Source organism: Carassius auratus, chromosome 22 (genome assembly GCF_003368295.1).
Source record: "Carassius auratus strain Wakin chromosome 22, ASM336829v1, whole genome shotgun sequence".
Lineage (NCBI taxonomy): Eukaryota > Metazoa > Chordata > Actinopteri > Cypriniformes > Cyprinidae > Carassius > Carassius auratus.
Window position 1 is genome coordinate 12,022,450 of NC_039264.1, and position 22,384 is coordinate 12,044,833.

The following is a 22,384-nucleotide window of genomic DNA, read 5'->3' on the forward strand; positions in this document are numbered from 1 at the left end:
CTGGAATAACCTACCTAACATTGTTCGGGAGGCAGACACACTCTTGCAGTTTAAATCTAGATTAAAGACCCATCTCTTTAACCTGGCTTACACATAACACACTAATATGCTTTTAATATCCAAATCCGTTAAAGGATTTTTAGGCTGCATTAATTAGCTAAACCGGAACCGGAAACACTTCCCATAACACCTGATGTACTTGCTAACTCATTAGAAGAATGGCATCTTCGACAGGAAACAGATGATTCGGACCCACTTTATATTAAGTGGCCTTAACTACTAGGTACTTACATTTTAATTAATAATTTAGTACAATGTACTTATTGTGTACATACATATTTTTACATTGTACTTATATAAAAAAAACGACATGTAATTATATCTGTATTTAATTTCTGTAATTACATTTATAATTACACTGTTGGCCCATACTTTACACCTTAACCCACCCTTAAACTTACCCATACCTCCAACCCTCTCCCTAACCTTACCCCTATCTCACCTCAATAGCAGCAAAAGTGTTTTACAATACAATATGAACACAATAAGTACACTGTACTTATTTTTTTATGTAAGTGCATAGTAGTTAAGGCCACCTAATATAAAGTGGGACCAATGATTCTTCTGCACAATCTGACTTTGCTGCAGCCTGGAATTAAACTGCTGGTTTCCTCTGGTCAGAGGAGAACTGGCCCCCCAACTTTCCAAAGGAAATTCAAAATTTACTTTCATCAGAGAACATAACTTTGGACCACTTGGCAGCAGTCCAGTCCTTTTTGAAGCGAGACCTTTCTGACGCTGTTTGTTGTTCAAGAGTGGCTTGACACAAGGAAGGCGACAGCTGAAACCAATGTCTTCCATACGTCTGTGTGTAGTGGTTCTTGAAGCACTGACTCCAGCTGCAGTACACTTTTTGTGAATCTCCCCCACATTTTTGAATGGGTTTTGTTTCACAATCCTCTCCAGGGTGCGGTTATCCCTATTGCTTGTACACTTTTTTTCTACCACATCTTTACCTTCCCTTTGCCTCTCTATTAATGTGCTTGGACACAGAGCTCTGTGAACGGCAAGCCTCTTTTGCAATGACTTTTTGGGTCTTGCCCTCCTTGTGCAAGGTGTCAATGGTCGTCTTTTGGACAACTGTGAAGTCAGCAGTCTTCTCCATGATTGTGTAGCCTCCAGAACTAGACTGAGAGACCATTTAAAGGCCTTTGCAGGTGTTTTGAGTTAATTATCTGATTAGAGTGTGGCTCCAGGTGTCGTCAATATTGAACCTTTTCACAATATTCTAATTTTCTGAGATACTGAATTTGGGAATTTCCTTAGTTGTCAGTTATAAACATCAAAATTAAAAAAGAAATAAACATTTGAAATATATCAGTCTGTGTAATGAATACATTTGCAAGTTTCACTTTTTGAAAGGAATTAGTGAAATAAATCAACTTTTAGATGGCATTCTAATTATATGACCAGAACCTGTATATCCAGCATCCGGGGGAGCAACTGGGGGGTTCAGTGCCTTGCTCAAGGGCACTTCAGCCATGGGTATTGAGGGTGTACTCCCTCCACCTACAGTAAAACTCCTGCCAGCACTGAGACTCAAACCGGCAACCTTCTGGTAACTAGTCCAGCTCTCTAACTATTAGGCCACAGCTGCCTAATGGTTCGACGGCATGTTAAGAATTTCTTTACATGAAATTCAGATGCTATGACAATTAGAGATTAGACTGTACAGAAATAGAAACATTAACAATTTGTGAACAAAGTATAATGAAAATAATAATTTGCATGGTTTGATGTGATGTGAGCTAAGCGACAATTAGATTTAATTTGGTAGTGCAATTTATTGTAATGTTTTTTTCCTCAGTTGGCCAGAACAAATGTGGTAGACTTGTTACTTGTTCAGATGACAATATCCATTCAAAATTCTTATTTGTGTCAAATTTCCAAGATGTATAATCTGTGATTCCTCAGTAATGTATTCAAAATGGTTTGGGGACTGACAGATCACACTGGAGCCGTGCCTGAGCACAAACAAATAACTGCAACTGCAGGTTTCAAACAGAGATTGTGACACAAGAGTTAAAATTTAAAGACTGCAGCTTTAAGAATTAAGTCATAAACATTGTACTTCTCCTGGCTGTGAAATCCCTTTCGTTGCACACGTTTCTGAAGATTCTCAAACATTTGAAATAAGTGGCTGAATTTTACCAGTTTGTTCAGCATATTTCACTGTGGACTGACACAATGTAAATTAAACTTTATGAACATTGAACTATTGAAGGTTCAGTTAATACCTTATAGAAAACAAACTTGATTAATATACTGTAAAATATAAAGCACAAGCTTGTGCAGCTCATGTAAGAAGTTTCCTAAACACACAGCAGTTTCTTAAAGACAAGGCAACAAAAACATTTAATTTTTAAAACTTTCTTAGCATTACGCGTGGATGATATATCATATCATATGACCCTTTTAATCATACAAAATACTGTTCAAAACATTTCTACAACAACATGATATTTACTTTACAGTTCTAAGTAGCACAGTCCAGAGAACACTGTGACATAATGTTATGTTTACATGGAAGTTTAAAAAGAACGTGCAAAGTTTAAAAGTCAATATACATGGTTAATACAATTAAAAAGTAGTTACAAACTGAGGCACAGTCTAAAGATCAATGAAATCATCAACATCACTTAATGACATACTTTATTGGAAGAATAAAATAAATAATAAATAAATAAAATAATAAATAAATAAATAAACCAAGCCAGAAGATAAGGTTTCAGGGTTTATCAACATTTGAAATGATTTTTTGAAATTAGTGAATAAAAGTGTAAAATTTCTCAGTTTAATCATTTGTTGTGTTCTATTGTGAATATACTAATGTGATTTGAAAGTCATTTAGGTTTTCATTTTACTCAAAAAAAAAAAAAAATCTGGAATTGGGTTATATATATATATATATATATATATATATATATATATATATATATATATATATATATATATATACACACACACACACACACACACACACACACACACACACACGTATACTAAAAGTCAAATGTAAAGTTTAGTATCCTGTTAATTAAATCAGTAGTGAATCATTGGGGACACACACAGCAAACATAATGTCATTGTTTCTTGAGAATCCTCCAAAAATGGAAGTACAGCAAAGATTAAACCACTCACCTCATGTTGCAACAAGTGAAGTGTTACACAATCCTCATTTGAATTGATTAGGCTACAACAGCAGTTCACAAACTCCTCAGTGAGCTATTTGAACTCTGCATCCAACAGTAAGCCATTCAGGACTACAGCATGTTGCAACCTGCCCTCTCCTTTGATCAATCATCCATTCGATCACATTGTGGAGCCCACTGATAAGAGTGAGTGTATGGGGGCTGTTGATTGAAACCGAATCATGTGTCAGTAACCTATCAGCAGTAGACAGAGGGGTTTGTGTCGTATATATAAGCTTCCATGGACCATCTAGATTTTGGTGCTGTGTCTGGTAGCAAGACTGTGGCTCCACCATGAAGCAGTGTGTGGTACTGATGATGGCCTTCGTTTGCGTCCATGGGGCCCCTGTGGACGTTTTGACCCCCGGTTCTTGCAAAGATGCTGTAACAAGCAGTGCTGCTGCTGAAGCTATGAACAAAATCAATCTGGACCGCACTGAGGGTTACATTTTCAGCCTTGATCGTCTCACCAATGTCCATCAGATGAAGCATGTGAGTAATTATGGATACTTTTACATTCCAAAGTCCATCCACTAGGGTGATCATTTAAATAGTCACTTAATTTCAGATGTGTTTCTATGGATCCTATAAGACAACTCAGTCATTTTAAGAATCCAATTAAATTCTGCATCAAACTGAAACTATTTGGTGAAATTATATTTGAATCTGATGTCTGTCTATAGCAGTGATCCTCAAATCTGGCTAGCGAGATCCACTTTCCTGCAGAGTTTAGCTCTAACCCTAATCACCTGAGTTTGCTAATTAGTGTATTTAAGGGTCATTAGAAAATCAAAGGTAGGTTGGTTTGTTTGGGTGGAGCTAAACTTGGCAGAAAAGTGGATATCGTGAGCCAGATTTTAGGATGACTGGTCTTTAGGGATGCAATACCGTTGCATTTTACCTTTAGATTTTTACAAATGTTTACAATATATTCTTTTAGGGGGAGACAGGAATTGTCTTCTATCTCACATTTGATGTTTTGGAGACCAAGTGTCATGTCATCAGCAAGAAAAACTGGAGAAACTGTGAAATCCGAAACCCTGAACAGTACCCAGTATGGTTTCGCTAATTCTAAAACATTTTTTTTTCATGATATTTGTTCTTCATTCTAACAGTATTTTCAATTGACAGGTCTATGGACAGTGCAAGGCCGTTATGTACATGAACCGAGTTCACAGAGTGACCCGTCTGTATAAGTATAGCTGTACTGTGAGACCAGGTAATAACCTATGACCAGCCAGATTTTTTTTTATCATATGCAAAGATCATCAGAAGCAAATCCAATAAAATAACACTCCCTTGGTAGTGCCTGCCTCCAAAATCAGAGAACGGTGCCCAGATTGCCCTGTACAGCTCCCAGAGGATCATGAAGCAGTCTTGAGGACAGTGAAGATGGGCATGGAGAAATACAATAATGAGAGTGCAGTGGCAAACTACTTTGTTCCTCTAAACATTACAAGAGCTTTCTCTCAGGTGAGTAAGTGAGCAAGCTACTTTGGATGAAAATAATAAAAGAAAAACACTGTTTATTGATTTGTTCATCTTTGTAGCGTGACTTCGGAAGATTCTACAGTGTGGAGTTCACCATCCAAGAGACGGTCTGCTCTTCCAAAAACAATACTGCTGATGTCTCTAAATGTGAGGTCATGGCATGCGAGTTTGCGGTAAGTGACATGGAGATGCATACAGATTCTGTCATCATAAGTTGTGTTCGTCTTTGCCATTAAAAAGGAATGTCTATCTCACGGTACTGATCTTTCAATGTTTAGCACAAAGGATTCTGCAAAGTCTCTCACTCGGTCACAATCACCAACGAGGAGCATCTCAGTGTTCAGTGTGAAATCTTTGAACCAGAGGTAAGTTTACCCATTTCCAGCAGCATTCAGTGTGTTTGAGATCGAAACAAACCACTTTTCTTAAAGGGCCAATTCAACACTGAATTGCTTATTGACAAAGTGTCAAAGGAGTAAATAGTAACATGTTATGGAATTATGTAATTTAATTACAAATAAATGTAACCGTAATCAGTTGCAGTTACTGAGGAAACAAAATGTGTTCTTAAATTACAGTTGCTTATGAAAATGTTCAATATTACAAAGGGGGTTAGGTCTGAATATTATACAGATACATATAGATTTAATTGATTTCTTTCATAAATTAAATTTGACTTCTTTAAAATGAGACGCCAATATTTCAGGAGTTTAGGACACAGAAAATGACACCTAACTATTACAGGAAACGTGTTTCTTGTTATAGGTATTCAAAGATATGATTTTAAATCTGTATTTCACCTCATAATGTGCTCAATGTAAAGTCTGACAGTAATCAGTGTTGAGTTCAACTGTAAGATTAACCCTGTCTGCTTTAAATGTTTCTAAAATATGAACCGTTGAAAACATTAATTTATAGAAGTAATCAGTTACATTACTTTAATAAAGTAATTGAATCAGTTACACTACTTATAAATGTGTGTGTGTGTGTGTATATATATATATATATATATATATATAAAAACTTGCAATTTGTTTGAGGTTACATTGCATTGTAACAATTTAGAGCAAGCTAAAAATCAGCAAAGTTATTCTTATTTACTTTATGGAATATTCTTATGATTGTAATGTATTCTTGTTTTTAGGCTGCTGAAGAGGAGAAGAAAAAACACTTGATTGGAGGTGAACTGGACCACAGCCATAGCAGCACAACTGGCTCAGCTACTGAACAAGATCATGACCACACCAAACCCCACACACATGAACATGACCATGAACACACCTCAGGCCACGACCACACACACGAACATGGCAAGGATCTTGGACACTCTCACGAGCACGACCATGCTCACGCCCATCACGCCAATGCCCATGAGCACGGTCAGGACGAGTGGGAGCACCATCACCACCAGTACGGTCACAAAAAGGACGAGACCCATGAACACGACCATGAGGTGGCCCTGGACCACGAGCACAAACACAGACATCTCCACGAGCATGAGCATCACCACCACCACCACGATCATGAGAATAAAACTACAGTAAGGCGTCCTGATGGCATGATCAATGTCCTTCCTCCCATGGATAAGCCCATGACCCTTCCATCCTTCCCTGACAAGCCTGCTGCAGGACCTGAGCAGCCCTCCACCCTCCCGTTCCACCCTGACCCCCAGATACCAGGACAAAGGGAGCCCACCATCCATCCCTTCCCTGACACCATGTCCCCTGAGTGTCCTGCAAAGTCCAACATCCACAATGGACTGCTTAAGCAGATCATCAGTGAGGATCCGCTCTTTAAACCCACTGTGTAGAGACCTTTGAATAATTAATGTGCAGTGTAATAAATACTGCAGTGTTATATTATGCTTTGTGCAATAAAGACTGTTTGGCTGTCATTGCTAATTTTTAAATGTAGATTTATTTCTCCTTCCCTAAACTATCTCATCACCATAATGCGAGTTATGTAATCCGATTACTTTTTTCAAGTAACTAGTTAAGTAACTTTACTTTTTAAATTCACAAGAAAATATCTATAATATATAACACTAGTTAGTTACTTTTTTACCTTTTATTGACTGACAAATCTCCTGTCCCCATATTGGGAGAAATCGGAAGTACAGAGGCATAGTGTGTACGTGTTATAGACTAAATGTGAATGTGCATTAATTCATCCTACTCGATTTAGTAATCAACAAAATGTATTAAAACAGTGAAATGCGAACTCAGAATATTTACATTTACGCTTAGTCATTTAGCAACACTTTTATCAAAAGCGACTTACAAATGAGGACAATGGAAGCTATCAAAATCAACAAAAGAGTAATGATATATAAGTGCTATAACAAGTCTCAGTTATCTTAAATGCAGTACACGTAGCAAGGGCTTTTAAATAATCTAATAAATAAAAAGAAAACCGATATAATGAGCAAGCTAGCATTATTTATTTTTTTTTTTTTAAGAATATAATTAGAATAGTGAGTGCCAAAGTTGGAGGGCCAAATAAAGATGGAAGAGATGTGTTTTAAGCCGATTCTTGAAGATGTCTAAGGACTCAGCTGCTCGGATTGAGTTGGGGTGGTCATTACACCAGGAGGGAACATTTAATTTAAAAGTTCATAAAAGTGACTTTGTGCTTCTTTGGGATGGTACAATCAAGCGACGTTCACTTGCAGAACGCAAGCTTCTAGAGGGCTCATAAGTCTGAAGTAATGAATTTAGATAAAGGGGTGCAGAGCCAGTGGTGGTTTTGTAGGCAAGCATCAATGACAATTTTATGCGAGCAGCTATTGGAAGCCAGTGCAAATTGATAAACAGAGGTGTGACGTGTATTCTTTTCGGCTCATTAAAAATGTACCTTGCTGCTTCTGGCTGGAAGACCTGCCAAGAGAGCATTGCAATAGTCCATCCTGGACAGAACAAGAGCTTGAACAAGGAGTTGTGCAGCATGTTGCGAAAAAAAGGGCCTGATCTTCTTGATGTTGAATAAAGCAAATCTGCAGGACTGGACAGTTTTAGCAATGTGGTCTGAGAAAATCAGCTGATCATCAATCATAACTCCATGATTTCTGGGTGTTTTTGAAGGAGTTTTGGTTGATGTGCCTAACTGGATGGTGAAATTGTGATGAAGCAATGGGTCTGTTGGAACCACAAGCAGTTCTGCCATGGCAAGGTTCAGCTGAATGTGATGGTCCTTCATCCAGCAAGAAATGTCTGTAAGACAAGGTGAGATGCAAGAACCTACCGTCGGATCATAGGTTCAATGAGAGGTAGCATTGACTGCCACAGCATAACAGTGGTATGAAAAGCCATGTTTCTGAATGACAGACTTAATGATGCCATGTAGACAGAGAAGAGAAGTGGTCCAAGAACTGAGCCCTGAGGCACCCCAGTAGTAATATGTTGCGACTTGGACACCTCACCTCTTCAAGTTACTTTGAAGGGTCTATCTGATAAGTAAGATTCAAACCACTGAAGTGTGGTTCCTGAGATGCCCTTTGCCACTAGGGTTGACAGGAGGATCTAGTGCTTAACCATGTCAAAAGCAGCGGACAGATAAATGATAATGAATTATTTCTTATTAAACTGAAATCGAAGTAAAAAGTTTTTTTTGGAAAAACCACATCCTGGCGTCAGTCTTCATTTGCTGCTGTAAACACACATATAGAAACATAAGGAGAACAAGTGATAGATTCCTAATGTCAGTTTATTATTAATTAATACTATAGTAGTTCGGTTCCCTTTACATCTTTAACTAGCTGTTAATTTATCAATTGAATGTGTGACCTTTCCTCATTGATCGAGCAAACATTGCTACCCCCCCCCCCCCACTGTCATTACACATTTTACAGCACAAGTTTCAGGAATCAGGAATGTCGTCAGGTATGTCAGGAATAACCAGAATCGAAAACAGAAACAAGCAGAGATCAGGGCAGGCAGCAGAGAATCAGAGTCAGAAAACACAATCCAAAAGGTCAGACACGGGAATAACAAACACAGGGAAAACCGCTCGGAAATGCTAGACGGGGCTAAACAAGACTTCGCAGTGTGGTGGTGTGTATAAGCTGCAGGTGTGAAATCAGATGCAGGTGTGTGTGTGTAAAATCAGTTCAAGGGTGAGCAGATGAGCAGATGGGACTGAAGCCCAGGGCGGAGCAGAGGACCACCACAGTGGAGTCGATGGCACAGGAGAGCAAGTCTAGTCAGGTAGGACTGAAACAGAGAACATAAACAGGTTAATGGCAGCCTCCGTGGCAGTGAGCGGGGCTCGAACCCGGGTCTCCGATGGGAGGTGGACGCACTAACAAGGAGGCAGAGATATTTAAAAGCAGTTTTACTCACCGCATGTGGTTCCAACACACAATTGTGACCCTTTTTCGTTGGGATTGCATCATCCTTAAGAAATAAACGATACGCAAATCCGTCGTCAAACTGGGCCTTGTTTGTAAAACAAGCGTTTTAGAAATGCAGGGAACAAACAAAAACACTTGCACAACTCCGTTGATGCTCTGTAAAAATAAACTCCATCCACTGGTCCCTTAATGCTGTTTCTCTTTTGGTAATCTGTGCAGGGTTGTCTTGCCCTGGCAACCAAAAACACACTTCTTTTGTGACATTTCGCGACGCTCTCGCTCTGATCAGTGAAGTCTGTTGTGCTCTCTCTGCTCTGCTATACGGGAGCGCACGCTCTTCCGGCAGACGCACCCTCAGGACCCATCTAACGTCACACAGAGCCATACTCGAAAAAAACTTTCCCAAACTTGTGACAAACCGGAAGGAGTATTTTTGGAACAGAAATACTCCTTCAATCATACAACTTAATTTTTGAAACTTTGTCCATGTTTAGCATGGGAATCCAACTCTTTAACAGTGTAAAAAACTCAGTATTCATGAAATAGCATTTCACCCCCCCTTTAATGCTCATTTTGCTTGATTCCAGTTGAAGAGCATGAACTAGCTTTATAGAAGCAAAGGTCCCATTGGAGTCACTGTCAAGCAATGCAAAGACATTCATTGCACATTCAGTGTGTCAGTGCACTTTGGACATTAATATCTTGAAGTTATCTTTGGTGTGGACGATATGGTGAATTCATTAATAACTGACACTGTTGTTAATGTCTACCTTTTCTTATTGAAGCTTGACTTCACATTTGCTTTAGAACTCTCTGGAGAATTTCAACTGGCAGGTGTAAGAAGATACCCAAAGATTGGATTGGCTTCTCTTGGCAGCTTCAGATACAACAAGACAGACTACATCATCCAACTTTGGTAAACATTTTACAATCTCATAATTTATCGTGCGCCATCTTTTCTTTATGTCCTCAGGCAGCTTTTCTACAATCTGTAGCAAAGTGCGTCCAACATTTAGCTCATTGTCACATTTCATTGCCTTTAGTGTTTCGCGACAGCTACACAGAATATCTGCAAAACTTTGCAACTACTTGTCATCTTTGTGATTGAGCACCTTATCGACCCATGTTTGTGATATTGCATATGGATTGCCAGAACGTCTTTTCAGAATAGCCATGGCTTCTGCATAGCCCAGGCTAGAGTTAGTGTTGTACAAGCAGTATGAGATAGCATCTCTAGCTAGACCGACAGCGTACTGATGTAGAATTCAAATGATAAAGAATTCTGCTGAGAATGATTGGCAAAAGTTAAGGAATGGGTTCCCTGAGACAGGAGTCGAGAAATCTTTGTTTATTGTCGTTAACTCAGCCTTTCGTCAATTTTCCTCCATCTCAGCATCTTTGAATTTCAGTAAGCCTTTTAGTTCATCCATTACAAGTTCAGCTTGCTGAAGTTGTAGTTTAAACTCAGCACACAAACGTTCTTCTTGTTGAGCTAAAAGCTCAAAGAACTTTTCTTTCTGTCTTAGATTCTGTAGCTCTTGAAACTGGGTAGATAGTTGGTCTACAGGAGACATTTGTGCTTTAACAGCTTAATCAAGCATTTGCTGTTCTTCTTGGAAGTTTGATGCTTCAGCAGATTCCACTGATGGCTTAAAGTCTTCAAGGTCATCATCTTGTTCATCATCATCATCATCATCATCATGTTTTATGGTACATATCATGAATCTCATGAACCGTATAACAGCCTCATCCAAAGCAACAAGTTTCATCTCTACCTCTTTGGACTGAAAATCTGTGTAATCAAGCATGTCACAGCAGCTTTTGCATCTCAACGTTGATGCTTGAGACCCTTTTGTCTATTGATCTGGGGTAGAACTTTCTTCTGTTTATTGGTCCATGTTGTTATTATTTTTCTTTCTTCCACATGTTTGACTTTAATGTTACACGTGAAATGATAACATTTAATTTGGAACCTGATTTTGTCCTTGATTTTGGTTAATTGGTTGTTGTTTACTTGTAGTTTAGAATTCTTGCATATTTATGTGCATACATGTGCGGTCAAACTGTAAACACAAAAGTTCACAATGAATATTTAGCAATGGTTCAAATCACATTTGAATTAAGCATTGCCACATGTGATACAACATGAATTTCTGGAACAATCTCATGTCACAGACTTGCGTTAAACTTTGTTTACCAACTATATTGCATGAATATTTCAACAAGTAACATAATAAACATCATATGTCTACCCAAACAGCAAACACAATTAGATATTAACCGTTTATATAGCGATCTACATAGAGAGATGTTGTTTAAGTGTATTGATTGTTTCTGATATAAGAATTACTCACCACACTGGGAATATTAGTTTAAATTGTAGCTTAAATCTGGAATTGTTAAAAAAGTGAGAGAGAGCTTGGTCAGCGTTTGGCAGGAGGTCAAGACTCTTTCATTGGAAAGCTTAACCCCACCAACTGTCAAACAGGAAAGTAAAGTTGGGTGACTCTCGGGGGACTCTTGCTGATTTCCGATGGGTGCTCAGTGCTCACAGCATCGAACGGGTAAGCCTCTCTAGACGTAAGAAAGAAAGGTGAAGGTATGTTCACAGGAGGCTCTCAACGGCATCCGACATGAGCTCAATACTCACGGCATCTGACGGGTAAGCCTTGCTGACTGTAGGATGGAAAAGGTAAGTTTGTCTAGATGGGAGGCTCTTGTCGACGTCCCATGGGAGCTCAATACCCACGACATCAAACAGGTAAGCCTCTCCAAAAGACAGAAAGGTGTAGTTGTATGGCCAGGAGGCTCTCGTCAGCATCTGATATAAGCTCAATACTGTATCGGACGGGTCAGCCTCTCTCCATATGGTGCGCCCTGCCTCCTCCTGGCTCCTCCCTCTGAATGTTTCTTTTTCTTTTGCTTTTTTACAACGAGCCTAAAGGCTACTTGGGTGAAAGGCGAATTTGATATTATTTTCATCTAAACCACTAGATGGCACCAAAATGTGGCATAGCACTTTCAAAAACATCTACTTTTTAAGATGCATGTGTATTTTTGTCTGATTCTTGATGCTATCAAATGCAGCAGTGCAAAGCTTACTTGATCTAAGATAGATAGATAGATAGATTTTTTCCATTCCATTCCATTTTTTTTCCATTTGTTGGCTTGGTTAGATTCAGATGGTAAATAACATATATTATGATGGCTGTAATTATTAGAGATAAAATCACAGTGTTTAGAATGAAACCATCATATTTGAAAACATGATGTTTATCATAATAAAATATTTTGTCGTTAATAATTTAAGTATATACTCAGTAAAGCTAATAGAACTAGATGTTTCAATCCCTTTAGAAGGAAACTCTTGATAGTAGCAATCGTTGTTGAGTGGTAAAAAACAAAAACAAAGGGAGGGTAAGGTATGTCATTGGGGTCATCAGGTGGGAACCCTGCTTCATCGACGTTTCATTGATTTAAGCCAACGTCTCCAGAAGGCTCAACAGTGTACCCAGCGTCCCAGGTACAACCCCTCCATGTCATACCCTCTATGTCCCTGATGGGCTCATTCCTCGATTAGATGATCTTTTTGCAACATTGTCAGGAGAGAAGAAGTTCACCAAATTGGATAAGAGTCACGCTTACCATCAGATTGCATTAGATGCAGAGTCCAAGAAATATGTCACAGTGAATACCCATAAGGGGCTGTTTACTTACCGTGTGTTACCCTTTGGAGTTTCTTCTAGTCCTGCTATCTTCCAAAGGACCACTGAGGGAGTACTGCAAGGTCTTCCTTATGTAGCAGTTTTCCTGGATGACATCTTGGTGACCGGTCGCAATGATGGCGAGCATCTCCAAACGCTGGCTAGGGTATTGGAAAGGTTGCAGGAAGCAGGACTGCGTTTGAAACGGAGTAAATGTACTTTCATGGAAAAAGAGGTAATGTTCTTGGGTCATAAAGTTGATGAGACTGGCCTACACCCAGTACCCGAAAAAGTGACTGCTATTCAAAGTGCTCCCTCGCCAAATACTGTGACTGAGTTGAAGGCCTATTTGGGACTTTTAAACTACTATAACAAATTTTTGCCCAACTTGTCTACTGTTTTAGCCCCAGTGCACAAGATGCTGCGAAAGGAGGAAAAATGGCACTGGGGTGGAGAACAAGAAGATGCCTTTGTTCAGTCTAAAAAAATGCTCCAATCAGTAAAAGTTCTGGTCCATTATGACCCCCAGAAGGATGTGATGTTATCATGTGATGCTTCTCCTTATGGCTTAGGTGCAGTTCTTTCTCATAAGATGCCAGATGGTAGTGAAAGACCCATTGGATTTATGTCACGGACATTGAATCAAGCTGAGCGGAATTATTCGCAGTGTGGTGTATTTTGCCAGTTCTCCAAAGAATCGAACTCAGTCAGGGATTTTTCTCTCAGAAGAAAAGACTTTATTTTAAGCAAAACAAAGCCGAGAGGTCCCTGCAAGAAGATCTCCCGAAATGCAATTTGGTTTCTCCTTATATACACTATATGGGGCGTTTCCAAATAGTCAAACTTTTCCTTACGCTTGCAATTTTGATCCCTCCCTAGGGAGGAGAGGCCCCTACTTGTTTTGGTATAACGGAAGGCCCTTTCTGGCCATATGTTTCTCCTCAGTTCTGAACATTCCAGCACGTAAGCAACTTTCTATCCATTATCTATAGGATTATAATGGAAAAACAACTAGCAACAAAAACGGCTTGATTCACATTGATTATTCTTGATTGATTAAAATCTTACTAATAAAAATCTTCCACAGCAGTTGGACAAGGAAGGATTGGCTGTAATGTTTGGCTTACAACGCTTCCATAAGTATTTGTATGGTCGGAAGTTTACCATCGTTACAGATCATAAACCCTTGTTGTCTTTGTTTAACGAGTTAAAATCTGTTCCCCAAATGTCATCTCCTAGGATCCAGCGATGGGCTGTAACATTAAGAGCATATGAATACAACATTATCTACAAACCTGGCAAGGATCATGCAAATGCAGATGCTCTAAGTCGGTTACCCTTGCCAACTGAATCGGTCCCTGAACAAGAGGAAAGAGTACTAATGCTGGAGAATGCAGACATAACCTTGATTACAGCAGAACAGGTGAAAAGTTGGACACAAAAAGATCCGGTATTATCCAGAGTGAGAGAAATGGTGCAACGAGGATTGCTGCAGGAAAAAATAGGAGCAGAGTTTGACCCATTCACATCAAGAAAAGATGAATTAAGTGTACAGGATGGTTGTGTGCTTTGGGGGGCTCGCGTAATCATTCCCAGTGTGGGTAGATCAGAAGTCCTGAACCAGCTGCATCAGTGTCACCCCGGAGTGTCTAGGATGAAAGCGTTAACCCGAAGTTATGTGTGGTGGCCAAAGATGGACCAGGATGTGGAAAGGTAAGTTAAAACCTGTCGTATCTGTCAAGAACATAGAAACGTTCCTGATGTAGCTCCACTTCATCCTTGGAATTGGCCAGAAAAACCATGGCAAAGACTGCATGTGGATTATGCAGGACCCTTCATGGGGAAAATGTTCTTGATCTTGATTAATGCACATTCAAAATGGATAGATGGGTATCCTGTGAACTCTCCTGTGAGCTACATCTGCTGCAACCATTGAATGTTTGCGTACTAGCTTCAGTAACCGTGGACTACCGGAACTAATTGTATCAGATAATGCTACTTGCTTTGTGAGTGCTGAATTCAAAGAGTTCCTGAAAAAAAATGGAGTACGACATGTTACTTCTGCACCCTATCATGCTTCCAGTAATGGGTTAGTAGAACAGGCTGTACAAATTGTTAAAGGCATGTTAAAAAAATGTGTTGAAGGAACAATGGCAACTAAATTGGCTCAAGTGTTATTCAGTTACAGGATTACTCCTCAGACCACCACAGGACTTTCTCCAGCTGAACTGTTGCATGGACGGAAATTACGATGTTCTTTGGACTTTATACATCCCGATTTAACTGTGAAGATTCAGGAACAACAACAAAAGCAAAAAGTCCATCATGACAAAAAGGCCCATGAACGTAGCTTGGGTGTTGGAGATCCAGTACTTGTTCGGAATTTTACTTACGGACCGAAATGGATTCTGGGACATATTGAGACGGTGACTGGACAACTTTCTTATAAAGTGATGCTGGGTGATGGGAGAGTGGTCCGAAGACATGTGGATCAAATTAATGCTGGACAGAAATTGCTTGTGAACCTTTCAGAGGAGGCTTTGGACCATAAACCTCCTGATTTGGATTTTTCTGATAACTCAGCTGCTGTAGTGGCTAAAGAGACTGATGAAAAAGAAACTGAGGACATTTCCAGGGGGACTAATCCCCTTGAAGTAAGTGGGGAGTCTGCTCAACCTGGTGAGATAACCACTGAATCACTGACACAATCCTTCAGCCCTGTTGTGAGACGGTCACAAAGAACCAGGAAAGTGCCTGGTCATTTAAAAGATTATGAACTGAATTGAAAAAAATAAAAGTTGAAAAAATGTATATTTTTTTAATTATATTGTAACATGATAGTTGTATTGTGATTTATGGAGAAATATTGTACACTTGGGGGGAAGGAGATGTTTTATACTGAGCTAGGGTTGATTAACCTTTAGTGGGCAATCTATTGCCGTTTTGACTTGGCTTAAATACAGCAAAGAAGAAGATGTTAAATGAGATTAAATCCACCTGTGATCCTGTGACGTGTATTGTTTGATGCTGGTTCCTTCTGAGTAAATTTCCTCATCTTGACATGATTTGTGTCTCTCAAGTTATTACACTAACAAAGCACTATATTATTATGAATTGTTAGTCAATTAATAGATAAACAAAAATTACTAACTCAGCTAAACATTGTGTAATTAACATGTAAGATGCCCAGTCACTTTTAGAAAGATAATCAAGATGAAGCAAGTAATCTGAACAAACACAATAGGATTTCAGATTTGGACCTCTAATTAGTAAAGTAAAAATGTGTGGTGTAGTTCTCTCTCTCACCAACAGATGTCTATGTTGATCACTGGTTGTGAGACTCAGCACATGTTAGCTCTCTTTACACAGATGTTGTGTATGTGAGACTCTTCAGCAGTAGGGGGGGCTCGAGCAGCCTGTGCTTATATCCTGAATCAGGCTCTTTACTCTGGCCATAATCATGTAGGCTGCGTTCAGGCAGGAGCCAGCCTCATCCTCACACTGATCTCAGACCGCATGGGGAGCAGGGATGGCCGGGGGACGCAGAGGACTGGTGGCCCCTCAGAACACTTTTCTGGAAAACATAGTCCGGCGCTCTAATGGTGAGAACAGCCTTTCACAATTTCTAACTGGTGAAGTAATGCATTCTGCAATATTACAATTAACTTACTCCACGTGATGTATCTGTGCGCTTGGAGTTTATCATAACCTCATATATAACTATCAGTTCTCTGGGTTTCATAAATCTGTTTTATTCCAGTGATTAATTTCACATATTTTATATGGCATTTCATGCATAAACATTTTCTATTGATTGAGACTGATGTGCTTCTGTATATACATATATATATATATATATATATATATATATATGTGTGCACACATACTGTATATTCAGTATGTATGATATATGCAATTTTGAGTTTTAAGGTTGATTTTAATTTGGGAATAAAGAAATAATCTGAATCATTTTGCTATGTTTATTAAATGGTGTTTGGTCTTGCTGTAACTCACTTTTTCCTTTCAACTTTTCAGTTTGGACATTTTCTCATAGACAGACAGGTATATAGCTGGTGTTTTAATGTGATTGAGTGCCATCCATCCCTGTGTGGTTATGTTTCTGTCACTGTTTGCTTTGACATCTGTAGTTTGTAGCTCTAGATCAATAGAAGTGATTTTCTATTATCACATAATTGCTTCTCGGCTTATTAAACTGTTTGCGCTAAGTTACATAATCACGGGATTTTTGGGGAGGCATCAATAGTCTAACAATAAGGGCAATGTTTGCATTAATAGAGATTAATGTTCTGCACTGACGATTAATAATGCTGAAAACTGATAAGCTACTTCTATAATTGTGCCTTCTGGTGAATAGGACAATTAAAAAAAAATGACTGTGATTTAGTTATTAGTCCATGGTAGATTTGATACTGAAAACATGTAAACCCTGGATTTATTATTCTAATTAACAACAGAATTGATTCTTCACAAACTGGCTGTCACTGTTTTTTTCTTTATGTTATTTTTTTCTTCATATGTTAAAATACACCCTAAATGAAACCCCGTGGCTGTATTTCATTCATGATCTGCTGTCTGTGGGTGAACAACATCCTAACTCTGGATTGTTTCATTTTACACTGCATTTGGTGACGCAGTTCACACGTAAAATGTAGGGCTATGAAATGTTAAAAACTGGGTTTATTGTGCTCTAAACAATTATTCAACAATAATAAGAAGAAAAACAATCGAATATCATAGGTATTCTGAGAAAGTGGATCCCAAATGTTTGCCATATAGACAAATTAGATACAAACCATATATAAGTGTCAATGTCAATGGTTTTATATACTTTTAATACAGACTGTTCATACACTGGACATGTAGTATTTAAAAAAATAAAAAATAAATCAGCACAACAAAATTAAAAGACATTTTTTAAAATCGGGTTCGAATTAAATGCAGATCCCTCTGGAAAGCATGTTCTGAGAAGCTCTGTCAGAAATACTCGCTGTTTGTCTGGTTTCACTTCAGCAGCTGGTAAATGCTCTAACTAAAGAATAATGAGGGAAATACAGTATGGCATTATAATATAGTGGATGCTAAAGGGATTTATGCATTATCCCTTTCTGCTGTCTGTCGTCAGAGCTCAGAATAATTGATAGCTGAAGGGTTTGGGACGGTGCACTTCTTGTGGTGCCATCAGCCAATCAGTATTATCATGATGGCATCTACAAGAGCGCTAAACTACCCAAAGGTAGTAGCCAAATTAAAACAGTTTATATCTCCTTTAACCTGAGATTAATAAAGACAATTAGCAACACAATGGCCTACTATGTTAAAGTAACAAGCCCGAAAAAGTATCCCAAATAGTTTACAGTTGTTTCCACAATTCACCCATGTAATTCACCCAAGGTGCTGTCACATTTACTCCTTTTCAGTGGATTTTTGTGTGCGAAATCCAGGCATTTCAATAGGAATCAACACAGTCGTGAATGTCGCATGAGGGCGAAAGGTTTGATTGTTTGAATTGATTACATGAATTGGCTGAGTTGACCAACAGAAAGCTATGCTTTGTTTCGCAGAGACTTCTGTTTGAGTCGTGATTCATACACTGCTACTCCAGTTATGGACAATTAATCTGTTTTTTTTTTTGCCCTGAGAAATTTCACTGAAAATGTGATTGCACCTTAAGGCCAATGTGGGAGTTGTGTCAGAATGAAAAATAATGTTTCATTACTTCCTGGCAGACACCAATTTTGTTTTGGGGAATGCCCAGATACTGGATTGGCCTATTGTCTACAGTAATGATGGATTCTGCAAGCTGTCTGGATACCATCGAGCTGAAGTCATGCAGAAGAGCAGCACATGCAGGTTCCGTCCCTGTTTTCTTCTCATATATATATATATATATATATATATATATATATATATATAGTTTATTGTTGTAGGGATTCATGGTGATGTAGCCTATGTGTCCTTCATGTATCTCAGCTTCATGTACGGGGAACTCACTGACAAAGAAACCTGCGAGAAAGTCCGCCAGACCTTTGAGAACTACGAGATGAACTCCTTTGAAATACTCATGTACAAGAAGAACAGTACGTTGACCATTCGCAATGATTCAAAAGAGTCCATGTTTATCATATGTATCAATTCATTTAAATATATTGCTGATATTGCAGGGATGCCAGTGTGGTTCTTCGTCAAAATTGCTCCCATCCGAAACGAACAGGACAAAGTTGTCCTTTTCCTCTGTACCTTCAGTGATATCACTGCATTCAAGCAGCCTATTGAAGACGACTCGTCTAAAGGTTTGATTTGACACACTTCCCATCACCCCAGGTGTTTCATTACATGTAAATTACATCAGGAAAGTTTCAAAAGATAAGCATCTGTACCTAAAGGGTCCATACGGGTACACCCAAAGGTACATATTAATACCTAAATGTTACAAAAGATACCACCCCAGTGACAGCTTTTTACCTTTTTCTGAGAGTGCATAGACTAATTTATTGTCATAGGCAGAAACCATTTAATAATATTGATTTACTAAACACTGACCTTACATTTGACCTTTTGTTTTTCTCTATGAATTAAGGCTGGGGTAAGTTTGCCCGTCTGACAAGGGCGTTGACGAGCAGCCGTGGAGTTTTACAGCAGCTGGCTCCGACTGTGCACAAAGGCGAGAGCGTCCACAAGCAGTCCCGTCTGGCCGAGGTAAATAAACGTCTTTGTGTGTGTGTGTGTGGCTACATGTGTGTCTGTATGTTCAAGCACTTTCATCAAATGATTGCTCTAGCCATTTATACCTTGAGCACTCTCAGCCAAGAGTGTCTGCTGCAATCCCAGAAGCCCCTCTGCTGTCCTGAGATAAATCTCCAACATGTGCGGCTGCTGTTCACATAACACACTCCACATGAACGTCTCCCTTTAGTTTCAACATTAGCTCTGAAGCCCTTTCTGAGCACATTCTGAGGAAACATTTGATAAGACCGTACCGCCTCCTGTGTTTATAGCAGCTCAAGTGCTTATGTGACAATAAAAAAAAATATTCTTGTTCCAAAAGCTCAACCGATAGATCACAGCACATAGGTTTTATTCCTAGGGAGTCCTTCAGTTGCTTCTGCACTGATTTTGACTCGCAACAAATGATTATGAAGCAGAGGTGTGCTTTAGTTGCATCTGTGCATAAAGTTGTGTTGCAGTGCATACTGCTATTATTACCTACTGCATGCTCTGAGACAGATGATACTGGCTCTTCACAGCAGAATCTGGGGCGAATGCACAACTTCTGCATGCAGTAATTCAACACAACACTAAAAATAAGTTAGTTTGATGTGAATTCTTAGTGTGTACATAAATCAGTCTCAAAGTAAATATACTTCATTTCATACCATGCACGCATTGCAATATCCACACTCAAGTTTCATTATCTTCACTAAGGGTTATTCCAGTAAAGTACACCAGATAATGTTAGTCTGCTGTATGGGGCTTTTTGTGGCAGAACTGAAAGGCTGTCTTCTCGTTTGTTCTTTTGAATAGAAGCAAGTGTATGCATATCTCCATTCCCAGATCCATGCTGTCATTGTGACAAAGGTGTGGAAACTGTCCGATCCTGACAGTCTCTTTGTTTAGATGCAGTTTGTTGAAAGAGGAAATGTTCTCCTGCTGTCTCGCATAATGTTCATAGCTCCTGTTTAGACAGTTATGTCTTCTTCTTATTACCCATCAGGTATTGCAGCTAGGCTCTGAAATCCTCCCGCAGTACAAGCAAGAGGCTCCGAAAACACCTCCTCACATCATCCTGCACTACTGCACCTTCAAAACTACCTGGGACTGGGTGATTCTCATCCTCACCTTCTACACGGCCATCATGGTCCCCTACAACGTGTCCTTCAAGACCAAGCAAAACAACGTCACCTGGCTGGTGGTGGACAGCATTGTGGATGTGATTTTCCTGGTGGACATTGTGCTCAACTTCCACACCACTTTTGTTGGACCTGCTGGGGAAGTGATTTCAGACCCAAAGCTCATCCGGATGAACTACGTGAAGACCTGGTTCGTCATTGACCTCCTCTCCTGTCTTCCTTATGACGTCATTAACGCCTTCGAGAACGTTGACGAGGTGAGTTTTCTTCTCTACGCTGACAAACGCTTGTCAGTTGGACAACATCCTTAAATCTACCCTAATAAGATACATTGTGCACTTCTTGTTAATGTTAAAGTCGACATCATTCAAATTGAGTTTTTTGGTTCTTGCCACTGTCGCATCTAGCTTGCTCACTTAAGCATTATCTCAAGTCAAGCTTTATACAGAAAAGATGGTCAAAACAGCTTCAGGGTATTAAAATAGAATAACATCAGAATCAATTATGGAAACTGTAAGTGAGCTCTAAAGACAATGTCGTTATTTAGCTCAGTTCGGTTCGGCTATAAGCCATTGTACAGAAGGCAACGATGTTATTATTCGGTTTTGATTCAGTTCAATTCATTACCATTATTGATGTTGCAAGATGCAGTTCAGCTGTAAAGCAGCTCTACATAAGATGATAGCACCATCATCCAGCTTACAGTAATTCAGTTTTTTCTTTTGTTGTTTGGGGACTTTCTAGCAGCTCCCTGTTTAAAGCACTTCGAGGTGTGCAATGTAACAAATCTTCACCACGATATAAACAATTTTCAGTTGTACTGTATTTTACAGTACGTGTACTAACATGTACTTATAGTGTACTTACAGTGTATTTATCTAAGAAAGTTCTGGTAATACAAGGTGACTACATGGGGTAGGGGTAGGTTTAGGGGTAGGTTCAGGGTTAGTACCTAGTTATTACATAGTTATTGTAATTACTATAATAAGTACATAGTATGTACATAAGGAACAGGACTGTAAAATAAAGTGCTACCCAATTTTCAACCAAAATATTTACCATAATCTTACTTTTTCAACTGCAGAAAGGATTGCGTCACATTATAGCATTATGTCTGAAATTAGAGAAACAATCGATGTTAAATATTCAAAATTAAAAACATATCCTGTATTTCTTGACATTAGCTATGTTTACAACACCCTGTTTTACTCTGCATTTTGAATTTGCAATTTAGAATAGGCCTAAATAAAAAATAAAAAAGTAGACCAAATTTAGAATAAAAATCTAAAGCTTTAAAATGTTTTACACTCACTTGAGGTGGTTTTTGCCTTGTGTAAAAAAGATTTAATGCATAAAATGGGAAATGCAAATACATTTGCCGAATAAATGACAGCATTTATTGTGTTTTGTCTGTTCGCTCTGAGGCACAAGTCATTTATTATATATGAAAATGATCATATTCAGTGGCTTTTCCTACGTTTCTTAGAGATATTTAGTATATTAGGAAGTATATTAGGAAGTGACTATTTTGTACTCTTTGACTCATTGGATGGAAGCGGTGCTTATTCACAAATGTTTTAATTAAAATTAATTGTTTAAATTAAGTTAAATTTGCAACTTTGGATGGAATACCAGCTTTTATCATTAAAAAAATAATGATAAGATTTAAAAATAATGATTTAATTTTGAGTTGAATGATTTAATTTTGTTCTGTGTAGGATT

At 38.7% G+C, this 22,384-nt stretch overlaps 2 protein-coding genes across 3 annotated transcripts in view; both read left to right on the top strand.

The window, feature by feature from the left end:
* Positions 1-3,489: 3,489 nt before the first annotated feature.
* Positions 3,490-6,616, top strand: fetub (fetuin B). The gene is made up of 7 exons (XM_026197759.1): positions 3,490-3,743; positions 4,192-4,305; positions 4,383-4,470; positions 4,558-4,724; positions 4,802-4,915; positions 5,021-5,107; positions 5,887-6,616. Exons 1-7 carry the CDS (start codon positions 3,546-3,548, stop codon positions 6,550-6,552), a joined length of 1,434 nt encoding a protein of 477 aa, XP_026053544.1. The 5' UTR covers positions 3,490-3,545; the 3' UTR covers positions 6,553-6,616.
* A 9,568-nt stretch (positions 6,617-16,184) lies between these two features.
* Positions 16,185-22,384, top strand: part of kcnh1b (potassium voltage-gated channel, subfamily H (eag-related), member 1b) — a 47,285-nt gene continuing 41,085 nt past the window's right edge. The window contains exons 1-7 of one of the 2 annotated variants that reach the window (XM_026197760.1): positions 16,185-16,396; positions 16,830-16,856; positions 18,542-18,665; positions 18,786-18,892; positions 18,977-19,105; positions 19,393-19,511; positions 20,527-20,919. In XM_026197760.1, coding sequence (XP_026053545.1) covers positions 16,324-16,396; positions 16,830-16,856; positions 18,542-18,665; positions 18,786-18,892; positions 18,977-19,105; positions 19,393-19,511; positions 20,527-20,919 — 972 coding nt within the window. In that variant the 5' untranslated portion in view covers positions 16,185-16,323. The remainder of the gene's footprint in view (positions 16,397-16,829; positions 16,857-18,541; positions 18,666-18,785; positions 18,893-18,976; positions 19,106-19,392; positions 19,512-20,526; positions 20,920-22,384) is intronic. The other variant, XM_026197761.1, reaches the window with a different exon arrangement.

Coding starts and splice junctions, on each gene's coding strand:
- fetub (XM_026197759.1), top strand. CDS start 3,546: ATGAAGCAGTGTGTGGTACTGATGATGGCCTTCGTTTGCGTCCATGGG. Junction 4,725..4,801: donor TTACAAGAGCTTTCTCTCAG/GTGAGTAAGTGA, acceptor TCATCTTTGTAG/CGTGACTTCGGAAGATTCTA. Junction 5,108..5,886: donor GTGAAATCTTTGAACCAGAG/GTAAGTTTACCC, acceptor TCTTGTTTTTAG/GCTGCTGAAGAGGAGAAGAA.